The 12,602-nt window shown below is 39.4% G+C and overlaps 1 protein-coding gene across 6 annotated transcripts in view; it reads left to right on the forward strand.

Moving 5' to 3' along the window:
• Window positions 1–12,602, forward strand: part of LMO1 (LIM domain only 1) — a 241,986-nt gene that overhangs the window by 187,158 nt on the left and 42,226 nt on the right. For all 6 annotated transcript variants that reach the window (XM_030199502.1, XM_030199504.1, XM_030199500.1 and 3 more), the window contains one exon: window positions 9,595–9,808. In XM_030199502.1, the coding sequence (XP_030055362.1) occupies window positions 9,595–9,808 (214 nt within the window). The remainder of the gene's footprint in view (window positions 1–9,594; window positions 9,809–12,602) is intronic.

The following is a 12,602-nucleotide window of genomic DNA, read 5'->3' on the forward strand; positions in this document are numbered from 1 at the left end:
CTCACTGTTCTCACATGGTTTGAGTCCTATCTAACAAACAGGACATTTTCAGGTTAGATGGCAGGGATCCACCTCCTCCTCACACTCCCTTTCCTGTGGTGTGCCCCAGGGCTCCATACTGGGACCAGTTCTTTAACATTTATCTGCTTGCACTCCTTATCCTATCCTTTGATCTAAACGTTATGCATATGATAAGGCGGCTGAGGGGAGATATGATAGAGGTCTATAAGGTAATGAGTGGAATGGATCGGGCCGATGTGGAGCATCTGTTTACGCTTTCCAAAAATACTAGGACAAGGGGGCATTCTGCCGGAAAAGGTGGTTAAGGCGGTTAATGGCTTCCTGGAGGAAAAAGCCATAGAATGTTATTGAATAGACAAGGGAATAATACAGTATTTCTAGGATGGGCAGGACAAATTGCTTGTTGTTTTGGCCGCTGTCGGTGACAGGGTGCTGGACTCGATGGACCCCATGGTCTGTCCCAGCATGGCAATTCTTATGTACTTATGATATTTAGATAATTTCCATAGTTGTCTACTTCAATTATTGCTTGTCTGCTCTCCTTGTCCGTCTTGTCCTCTAGATTGTAAGCTCCTTTGAGCAGGGACCGTCATTCTTTGTTTATTGTACAGCGCTGCGTAACCCTAGTAGCGCTCTATAAATGTCAAATAGTAGTAGTAGTTGACCTTAACACCTCAAACGTTATGCATGATCTCTCCAGTAAATTAGATACCATAGCCAATTGGCTAATTGATAACCAACTCAAAATTAATCTGACAAAAATACAGGAGATCTGTTTTCTACGGAAGACTCTACTGCTCTAAGCGTACCTAAAAGTTATGGAAATTTTGCTGCTTTAGAAGACTCAGCTCAATTATTAGGAATAACCATTGACAATACCTTTACCAACAAAATCATGTCTCCAACCTAGTTTGGAAGTCTTCCTTTGATCTGCAGAAAATATGCTCTATCTGTTCATTTTTGGACAGCTTAACTCCCAGAATTCATTCTCTAATTCTCTCTAAACCGGACTATTGTAATACTGTCTGATCTCACATCTTTTCAGCTACATCGTCTGCAAATGATTCAGAACACCACTGTTATACTGGCGAAAAAATATTTGATCGAGTAACCCCTCCACTTTGTAATGAACACTGGCTACTCATTTCATATTGAATCTCATTTAAGATCTTCACACTGAATCATCAGGTTCTTCACACAGATACTCCCTTGTTCCTCAGCAGTGCTCTCATTCCATACATACCATCCTGTGCTTTGTGTTCAGCTCAACAAAATTTTCTTTTATTTCTTCTACCGAATAGTTAAATTAGAAACTCATTGTAACTTTTGCTTCAAAGTAATTGTCATCCCTTTGGAACCAACCCCCTTTAGACATTAGACTCAAGTCCTCTTACAAGATCTTAAAACAAGAATTGCAAACTTATTACTTAAGGCAGAGGTTTTCAGGATATTCACGATGAATATTCATGAGAGAAATTTACATATAGTGGAGGCAGTGCATGCAAATATCTCTCATCAATATTCATTGTGAATATCCTGAAAACCTGACTGGCTGGGGTGCTCCAGGACCAGGTTTGGGAATCACTGACTTAAGGCTTTTCCTCTAGATTGAAGGGTTTTATTATGCACATTGTGTTTACATCATGATATTCTCCTGTCTGTTTCCTTTCGTACCATATCTTATTAAATAAATTGTAACTTAGGCCTCCCAATGTTTCATCTTCTATTTTCACCTCCCCGCCCCCATCCAAGAGTATTCTTTCATGCCCTCTCTGTTTTTTTTTTAATTTATTTGCATTCATAATATACAATGTCAAAAATACAACTTCGAAAGGAAATAGTAACAGGGTTAAACATGCTAGATGACATCATTAGCCATCAGAAAAGAAAAATATTAAGAAATAAAAATATAAACTCACTAATTGACACCACTAGCTAATTATTGCTAAAAAGAAATTAAAAAAAAAATACAGTACACAAATTAGGAGGGAGAAATTGAGGATAACTCCATGAGGAAATGGAGATAACTAGGATTATTATAGGAAAAGGAGCAGCGTCCTGCAGATAAACATAAAATAACCTACCATCTAGGATACACTTCAAGCTACAGAGATACCCTTACCCTCCATAAAGAACAATAATTGGGCAGGTTCACAGAAAATATTTTTTCCCTTCATAGGTAACAAGCCCCCTCTGTTTGTTTTTATAACTAAACTATCTAGATATATTCTAATGATTAGTGGTATATCAAATAAAATGAACCATCCCCAAAATCCAGATGTGATAATTAGCACCATTTTTCTGATATGAATCTAGATAGCTTAAATAGCTTTTTTCCTGTTTTATTATCTGACTAGTTATCCGGATACCAGGATTGAATACATCACTGGTTACCAGATAAATCCCAGCTGCCCAGACTCTGCCCTGGATCACCTGGGTGATATCTATCTGGAAATGCAAGAGCAGTCTGTAATGATTTTAAGTGGCATTACGTAGATAAAGCTGCTGAAAATCCACAGATGGCCCGAACCAGGGATACTTTGGGGGGGGGGGGGGGGGGAGGCAAAGGCAAGTTATCAAGGTGTGGTAAAAGGCAAGCTTTTACCACACCTTGATTGATTACCATGGGAATTGGGAGAGTGGGTAGAATGGCACAGGGCCTTTAAGCTCTGACTGGGGGGCTGCAGCTATGAGGCCATATGCTCCTGGCACAGTAAAATAATCCCAACGTTTATACCTATAACTCGACAGCTGCACACCAAATCACACTTTGGTTTTAATATAGTAATGAGCTGCTCTTACATGCATTTGCTTGTTTTGTATCTCTGTATTATATAACTTGCAGTGACCAAAATATCACCGTGGGCTGGTAGGGCAAAACAAGCTGTGTTAGAACGCTTTTAAGAGACAAATAGCACGACAAGGCCCTAATGCAGCTTGATTAATTTCTCACCTTATCCAGTTAGCAGATGCTGCTACCTGTATGCAGTAAGTAGCTTTCAATACTGAGCTCAAAATTTCCCAATTTTTCCTCATCTTAGTTTTGTTTCATGAGCTAGATCGTCTTTATTGTTGAAACAGGCCTGCTGCCTGTGCATGGATACTTTTCAGGCATCTCAGTGTCCATCTCTATCATATCTGATCAATCTTTTCTCTCCCCTAGGGTACACGTTTAGATTTCTAACTTTCTTCTCATAGAATTTCTGACACTGACACTACACAATTTTTTTGTAACCCTATGTGGATAGCATGCCTTTTCACTACTAGCTAGAATTGTTCAGAACTTCAGCTATTCACAAAACTATTAAATCTAGATGGCCAGTTTTAAGGTCAATGGTTTTGTGACTCTTTTGATAGACCATGTAAGTGCTCTTTTTTTATATATATTTTAAAGAATTGTAGCAGTAATGGATGAGGGAAATGTTTCATCTTGACAGAGAAGGCGTTGGAACTCTCCTCTACTACTTTAAACTGTTTACTACTAACATTTCTAATAGCAAAAGCTCCACTTGTGCCTTAAATGACTGCTTTACAAAACTGATGCTGATGAGTTGAATGGAAGAGGTCAGTCGAACTCCTAGAAGCCTTAAGAGGCATGTTTTATGGCTTGATCTGTCTCCATGGTACCAAGACTAGTTTATCAAATGGATCAATACCTCCCTGTTTGTGTAGAGCTGTCTTAAGTGCTGTTGTCTGTACTTTCAGCTCTGGCAGGTCAGTTATAACTGTTAAGACATGAGTGTGTGTGTGTGCTTGTATGTGCTGAGTGTTAGCGGCAGCCCGAGGGTGGCTTTTAGCAGAACTACAAATGTCAAGTACAGATAGACTATTAGTGTTTACTGCAGTTATTAAATAGGCTTTATTTGTCCTTGAGGAGGCTAAAAGGAACATTTTAGGGAGGAAGTTGTATGACACCAAGGCAATTTGCAGCTTTCTTTTTTTCAATAACCCCTCTGTATTAAAGTATAAATAAGTGTTTGAGAGAGAAGTGGCATAATGAATAGGAGGCTTGAAAGTTTAAAATGCTTTAAAATGTCTTCCATTTAGACCCAAGAAGATGATGCATTTAACCACTACTGCTGCTCATATCATGTTTATTGTTGCCACTGGCAACTCTACTGATTTTGCAAATACAAATCTGGTTAGCATTCATGAAGTAATTAGCAGCCTAACATTGTAGCTGATGCTCCTATTGGGCTTATAAATTGTAGAGTGCAACAAATCTTCTGGGCAAGTCACTTAACCCTGCATTGCCCCTGGTACAAAATAAGTACCTGAATATATGTAAACCGCTTTGAATGTAGTTGTAAAAACCTCAGAAAGGCGGTATATGAAGTCCCATTTCCCTCCTCTCTCTCTCTCTCCTCTCTCTCTACCCCCCCCCCCCCCCCCCCACACACACACACATTAAGATGTCTATTTTGCCTTGTGCTCTCATAACATGGTCATTATTTACTCCACTGATTTACAGACAACCGAGGTCCCCTCCCCTTTTTCCTATCTTGAACTTCTAGTACTTAAGGTAAGCAATACCCACCCTTTTCATGTTCTTTTGATCTACTGCCCTCCATCCTTATTAGCAGACCTCTGGGATTCCTGTCTTCAAGTACTCTGAGGCTACCATCCTTTATCAAACTTTGTTAGGGGATTTCAATGTTCATATTGATGATCCTCAGACCAATAGAGCGAAACACTTTCTAGATCTTATGTCCAACCTTTCTTTCCATCAATGGGTCCCTTCCTCAATGCATATGGCAGGCCATACCCTGGACTGACGTTTTACTACCCAAGATGCAATTGTTCATCCAAGTTATCTCTCAACTACACCTCTCTCTTGGACCGATCACTCCTTAATACTTCAACTTTTTTTTTTTTAGTCCCATCCTTTCATCTTCTCTCTCCAAACTAGGCCACTCTTGCATATTGATCCCCAGCTCCCTTTCCCCTTCATTTGCGGACCCATCCACGCTCTCTTCTAAATCTCTTAATGATCATGTGACATGGCATTCAATTTTTAGAGCATGGTCTGGATTCAATTGCAAAAACTTTTTGCTGGACCAACATTTCTTACAATAGTCCATGGTTTTCTTCTGATCTCCAGCTGCTCAAACGTCGATATCACTGTACCGAACATCTCTGGAAGAAATCCAGACTGTCATCAGATCTGCAGAATTGTAGAAGACATCACCATGAATTTAACTCTGCCCTTAAGAAAACAAAAAAGATTTTCATCCAAACTTGGCTTCTTAAGTCACCAAACCTTTCCAAAGAATTATGTTTAATCTATCTGTAGTTCTCATTTGCCCTTGAATAAGGATATAAGCAAAACCCCATCTGCAGAAGCTCTTTCTATATTTTTTGTCAACAAAAGTTAACACTCTTTTGAATTCAACTTCTTCACATTTGGCACCAGACCTTCCATTGTCCTGCTAACACCTCTGTTTTGTCCAGTTGGATTTCTTTTCAAACACAATCCTCCACTCTCTCAAATCTGTCATCTCTACAATGAGGTCTACTTATTGTTATTGTGATCCTATCCACCAGCATGGCTTAAAATCCCAGAATTAGGTCTACTTCCCACACTTCTGTCAATCTTTAATCTTTAGCTTAACCTCTAGCCAATATCCCAGACTTATGGAAAACAGCCACAGTACTGTTTGAAGAAGCCTACCTCTAGTCCAACTCTCATTATCGTCCAGTTTCAAATTTCTCTTTCATGTCCAAGATGTTTGAGAAAATTGTATTTGCACGGCTATCTGACCATTCCAAAAAAAAAAAAAAAAATACTTGCTCTACATTCCCATCAATCCAGTTTTCAGACCCACCATAGCACAGAAATCATCATCTTCATTCTCACTTTGATCAGTATAAACGGAACTAATTCTAGCAGTCTTCCTCAATCTCTCGGTTTCTTTTGACCTTGTTAAACACTCTTTTCTGCTCTCTCATCTATGGGAATTTCTGATGCAGTTCTGGCCTAGTTCACATCCTTTCTTTCTCGCCGTTCCTTTCAGGTGATTACCCCAACCTCTATCTCTCAAAAGTGACAACTTCAGTGTGGTGGTGCCCTAGGCTCAATCCTTTTCTCTGCTTCTATTGAATCTGTTCTTGAGTCCTCTGGCAGCTCTCATTCAATCGTTTGGCATCTCCGCTTATTTCTATGCGGACGACATTCTTCTCATTTTCATAACAAATTCATCTCTCTCGATTTGTTCCCCTACAGGCTTGTCTTGATTCAGTAGCAAATTGGCTCTTTGAATATCAACTTGTTCTTAATAAGGATAAAACTGTCATATGCTGGTTCTCAGGATCTACTGACCCTCCATCTTCCCCTATCTCTCTTTTTGGATCTCTTTTCAACCGGTGCCATCATTTTGCTATTTAGGGAATTATTCTGGACTCTTCCCTTTCATTCATACCTCAGCTTTCCCACATCTTGAAACGCTGCTTTTTTAATTTCCATCAATTGTGAACTGTTCATTGCTTCTTCAATTACAACAACTTTCCTACACTCATTCTTTTGCTCTTTACTTCTCGTCTTGACTATTGTAGTATCATTTACAGAAATCTATACCGCATGCCACGCTAATAAAAAAAAAAAAACCCTACAAACTTTACAAAATTTTGCAATAAAACATATACCATGCTTGCCGTACCAATTATATGCTGAAACATCAACACTGGCTACCCATCGAATTCTGGATCACTTACAAAATAGCACTTCTGACCTTTTAAAGCTTTTAGAATTGGCATCCCTGATTATCTCTCTCACCTCAAGATATCTTATTATTTTCGCTAGGGTTCTTCGTTCAATTAATGCTCACCTTTCCAGCACAAAATTCGCTAACTTAGAAACCAGTAGACACTGTGCCTTCTGTTCTTTCTCTCTCCACTCACATCTGGAATTCACTACTCCTTTCTCTCTCTAATGACCTCTCGCTTAAATCCTTTAAAAATAATCTGAAGACTTTGCTTTTTAAGTAGGCTTTAGGAGATTGATGAGCCCCATGAGATTCCCTGGTGTGTGATTGCTGATACCATTAAATGTACCTCTGTTTTAATTGTTATTTTTAATTATTTATTTATTTCAGCATAGGTTCGATGTGGCTTACAGTTGAGATTATATTGAAATTGTACCAGAGCATATAGGACTGTATTGGAAGTGTTACAAGCCCTTTAGGTTCGAACATGGGCAATGGTAAGATTATATAGGAAGTATTACAGAGCAGTTTAGGAGCAATGTTCAGATTTGATTTTTAATAATTGTATTAAAGTTTTGTTAAACTGATAGAAACTGATTACAATGAAACGAGGCAAACAATACATGGGATAGGAGGTAGTGTCCTACTGTGGATTAAAAACTGGTTAAAAAATAGAGTAGAGTTAAATGGTCCGTATTCTCAATGGAGAAGGGAAGATAGTGGGGTTCCACAGGGGTCTTTGCAGGGACAATTGCTTTTTAACATATTTATAAATGATCTAGAGATGGGAATAACTAGTGAGGTAATTAAATTTGCTGGCAACACAAAGTTATTCAAATTTGTTATATCGCAAGCGGACTGTGAAAAATTACAAGAGGACCGTACGAGACTGGGAAACTGGGCATCTAAATGGCAGATGACATTTAATGTGAGCAAGTGCAAAGTGATGCATGTGAGAAAGAGGAACCCAAATTATAGCTACGTAATGCAAGGTTCCATGTTAGGAGTCACCAACCAGGAAAGAGATCTACATTGAAACCCTCTGCTCAGTGTGTGGCTGCAGCTAAGAAAGCAAACAGAATGTTATATGTTATTAGGAAAGGAATGGAAAACAAAAATGAGGACATTATAATGCCTTTGTATCACTCCATGGTGCAACCACACCTCGAATATTGTGTGCAATTCTGGTCACCACATCTCAAAAAAGATATAGTGAAATTTAGAAAAGGTACAGAGATGGGCAATGACAATTATAAAGGGGATGGGACGACTTCTCTATGAGGAAAGGCTAAAGCGGCTAGGGCTCCTCAGCTTGGAGAAAAGACGACTGAGGAGTGATATGATAGAGGTCTATAAAATAATGAGTGGAGTGGAACGGATAGACGTGAACCACTTGTTTACTCTTAAGCTACAAAGTAGTAAATTTAAAATGAATCAGAGAAAATATTTCTTCACTGAACGTGTAATTAAACTCTGGAATTCATTGCCAGAGAATGTAGTAAAAGCAGTTAGTTTAATGGGGTTTAAAAAAGGTTTGGATGGCCTCTATTCATCAAACAAAGGTGGTCAAGCTTAGCTGTCACACAATCTCTCGTTGGTAACCCTGTGGGTCTCCAACAACATGCTAAACATAGACCTACTGCCATCATAGCCACAGATTTATGGACTAAAGGGTCTATACCCTGGGGGCCCCATTTAGAAGCCAAATGTAAGCCTCCCCAGGCACAAAGACCTGTAACATTTCCCATACAAATTGAGCTACCATCCACCAGTAGGGGTGGACGTAGATACAGTCCCACCAAATGTGTGCAAAGGACCCCTGTTGACCATAATTTCTTCAACACAACCCATCACTTAACACAAAAGGTTTATGAATTTTCATTGGTGTGCAGTACCAATGATATAACATTTTGTACCAATGTTCCCTCATATGGGCGGCTAGGAAGGTCTGCAGCAAGGCAATGTTCAGATTCTGTCAGTGCTTCTAGATTGAGGTGTGATTTTTCTTGAAGTGGGCTTTCAGGAGTTTTCGAAATGTTAAGTAGATGTTTATGCATTTTAGGTTTTTTGGTAGTGTGTTCCAGGCTCTGGTGCATAGGAACGTGGTTGCATATGTTGATTTGTATTTTAGACCTTGACATTTGGGGAAGTGAAGAGTGAGGTAGGTTCTTGTGCCTTTGAGTGTGTTGCATAATGGTAGTTCTGTAAGAGTTGTCATGTACTCTGGTGCGAGGCCAAAGATGATTCTGTAGGCTACAGAACATAGCTTTAAGGTTATGTGGGTTTTGTAAAGAAGCTAAGGTAGGCTTTGGAGTAGTGGTTTCGCACTATCAAATCACTTTTTCCCAAATATTAGTCTTGCAGCCATATTTTGTGCTGTTTGCAACTTTTTTTTAGAGTTTGTTCTTTGCATCCAGTGTAGATTCCGTTGCAATAGTCTGCATGGGTGAGGACCATGGATTGCACTAGTGTGCGGAATACTTCGCTGGGGAAATACTTTTCAGTTTTCACATTAGAACATTTTTTTGTAGTATTTGAGACCTGATTGTCAAAGGTTAAGTAACGGTCTATGATGACTCCTAGAATTGTAATATCCTGCTGTCCTATATTCTCACTTTATTAGTGTGAATGTGTGCCTTTCCTGTCATTAATAATTCCTTTTTTTTTCCTGAACATTTTAGATTGTATACCACTCTGCTCTGCCATGGCAGTTAGAGCGGTATAGCAAGTTTTAATAAACCATAAACCATAATATGACTGTTGGATTGAGCTGCATTGTGCAGTGTCTGCTGTTTATGCATCACTCTCCTGATTAATCTTAAAACTCCTAAATTCCATAGACCTTTCCCATAGACTGCTCTTTTTTTGGTAGGCGTGCCAATGCTCTCTGTACAACCCAAAGGAAAACAGAAGGGCTGCGCTGGCTGCAACCGGAAGATCAAGGACCGCTACTTGCTCAAGGCTTTGGATAAGTACTGGCACGAAGACTGTCTAAAGTGCGCTTGCTGTGACTGCCGCCTCGGAGAAGTGGGATCAACTCTGTACACAAAAGCAAACCTTATTCTCTGCCGCAGAGATTACTTGAGGTAGGTGCTGATATGAGGGGCTTTTAGAAAGAAAAATGGACAACAGTTGCACCACCAATGGGGTTACTAGTCCATTGTTGGTGCTAACCTTTTACTTTAGAATGTATTACTGGTTAATTTTTCCATGCTATACAGTCTCAGCAAGAGGCAGCCATCTGTCATTTCAAAATACACTTGAAATATTCTGACTGAACATTTTTAGAAAATGTTCTTCCAAATGTTTAATGGTTATTCACTTATGTTCCGCTTATAACTAAGAGGAGAACATAATAACATACATAGGGGCCCTTTTACAAAGTTGCACTAAAAAGTGGCCTGTGCTATTAGCTTGTGGGTTTCCCACTCACTGAGGCCACTTTTAGTGTGGCTGTAAAATGGCTGCGTTTTCTTATTTTTCTATTAATGGTTACGCGTTAATTTGCCAATTAGCGCATGGCCATTACTGCATGAGCCCTTACTGCTACCTATTTTGTAGGTGGTAGGGGCTCATACTCTAACCTCATGCTAATTGGCAGCATGTGGCTATTGCCTGCGCTAACCGATTAGCGCAGAGCATGCCTACTCTCCACCCCCCCAAACACACCCCCAAGCTAAATTAAAAATATTTTTTAATGTGGGATTGAGCAAGATTTGGGCTCCAGCATAGGAAAAGGCATGATGTAAAGTGATGGCTAAAATCTAGTCCTAAAAAGAGCAATTTTATAAACCTGGCCCGTTGAGCATGTAATTTTTAGAATATTAGTATACACATGGATAGGTGCGCACTTAGGGCTAGATTCTATATATAGTGCCAAAAAAGTGCTATTCTATAAGCCAGGCTTAAAGTTAGGCATGGTTTATAGAATAAGGCTTACATCTGGGAACCATGGGGGCATTCCAAAATGTCGTGTGCAGATTTATAGAAGTCGCTCAAAGTACTCCTAAGTTGGGCACCGGCATTTACATGTGCATAAATGGTGATAACACATGTAAGTAGTGATTTTAGAAAGCCACCAGTTGCTTTTAGCAGGTGTAAGTTAGGTGCAGGATCCACACTGAATGTTGTTCTTTAAAGGGCGTGCTTCCTTTATAGAATGGTGCTCAGCACCATTTAAATAATTCCCTCCTCCTTAAGTAAAATGGGTAGGTGCCATGATTGCATTTTTGTGCTTCTTCACACACATAGATGCAAAAATGCTAGTATTTTAAACTTTTGCATGCATTAAGTGCCTAGGTCAGTGGTGGTCAATGCAAGGCCCGGGAGCCCTCGTCATTCTGGCTTTTTTTTTCTGCTATTCTCTGCCTACTGAAGCTCATGACAGGAGGAAATGGATGGGAGGAAGAGTCACATATCTGAAGACAAGACATTTCTCAATAGATGAAGAGAATGTATTTACAAATGCCCATCTCCTTGAGGACACAAACAAGTTTGAAGGCAGGTAGTGGGGTGGATGTCATTGGACCCACACTGATCAACAGTGTTGAGGTCTCACATGGGAAGATATTTGGTGGCTCTCCTTCAGCTCATTTGGATCCAAAGTGGCCCTGATTTAAAAATGAGTGAAGACCACTGGCTTAAGTTATAGAATTCCTCTGATAAGGGAAAGGGGATGGAACTTGATATACCGCCTTTTTGTGGTTACAATCAAAGTGGTTTACATATATTATATACAGGTAATTATTTTGTACCTGGGGCAATGGAGGGTTAAGTGATTTGCCCAGAGTCGCAAGGAGCAGGTTATGCAACAATCTAGTTTTAGAGCAAACAAACTTCTAAAATCCTTTTCTCAAGCTTCCTTTAAGGCTTATTCCTGGCTTGTAATCTTAACAGCCCACTATTTTACTCCTAGCTCAGTCATTTTAAGGAACTTATTAAAGACTGAGCTTTTGGACACAAGTCTACTAAGGAGTATGAGTAGCTGGGAGAAGAAAAAGGTTCCAAGCGTGAGCTAATTGGGTGGTTGTAGAGCTTGCTTTCCAAATACTGTGCTTTTTCAGGAATATGTCATTTATTTATTTGTTACATTTATACCCCACATTTTCCCACCTTTTTGCAGGCTCAATGTGGCTTACATGGTAGCGTGAGGCATTGCCACCTCCGGTGATTAAACAAATACAAGTGATGTTATAGTCGAATGACAGCTGACATTGTGGGAAACAGTGCCTCAGGAGAAATACAAACTTTTTTTTTCCATTCTTTACAAATTTTATTGCTATTAAGGAGGTCATTTTAGAGTGTAAGGTGACGTATAACTGATGATACACATGGTGATACACACTTGCATGGTGGCTTTCTAAACTGCAAGTACAGTTTTCAAGAGGGCATGTTTTGTTTTTTTGGGGGGGGTTGGAGGGGGGAGGAGGCCTGAAATATATGTATGTATTCCCTATATGCAGAAATGCATATATACCTCAAACTTCAATGCTTGCATTTATACCTGCTTCCAGATATGTATAAATGTTAGCAAACTGTTTGGACCCGGGGTTTGAGGGAGTGGTTAAGGAGGACAGTTGTGCTTGCCTCTCTGGCCTTTAAATCACCTCAGATTCTAAAGTTAGTTTTGAAGCTTAGCTCCTTAAATGGATCTTTTGAACATGCAGTTCTGTAAAATGTGCTACTTACATTGACAGTTTTCACATGCAGTCTACTACCTACATGGGCCAGCATTTACACATACAGAACCGTAAATGATGCCACTGGAATATTTTGTTTTATAAAATGGCTGTTCCCACTGTACACATCACAAAATACTTGTGTATTTTTCACGATTTTTATTTTTTTAGAAAGCTCTGCATTGAGTAAGTCTTATAAAAT

The sequence above is a fragment of the Microcaecilia unicolor genome, chromosome 4 (assembly GCF_901765095.1).
Source record: "Microcaecilia unicolor chromosome 4, aMicUni1.1, whole genome shotgun sequence".
Taxonomy (NCBI): domain Eukaryota; kingdom Metazoa; phylum Chordata; class Amphibia; order Gymnophiona; family Siphonopidae; genus Microcaecilia; species Microcaecilia unicolor.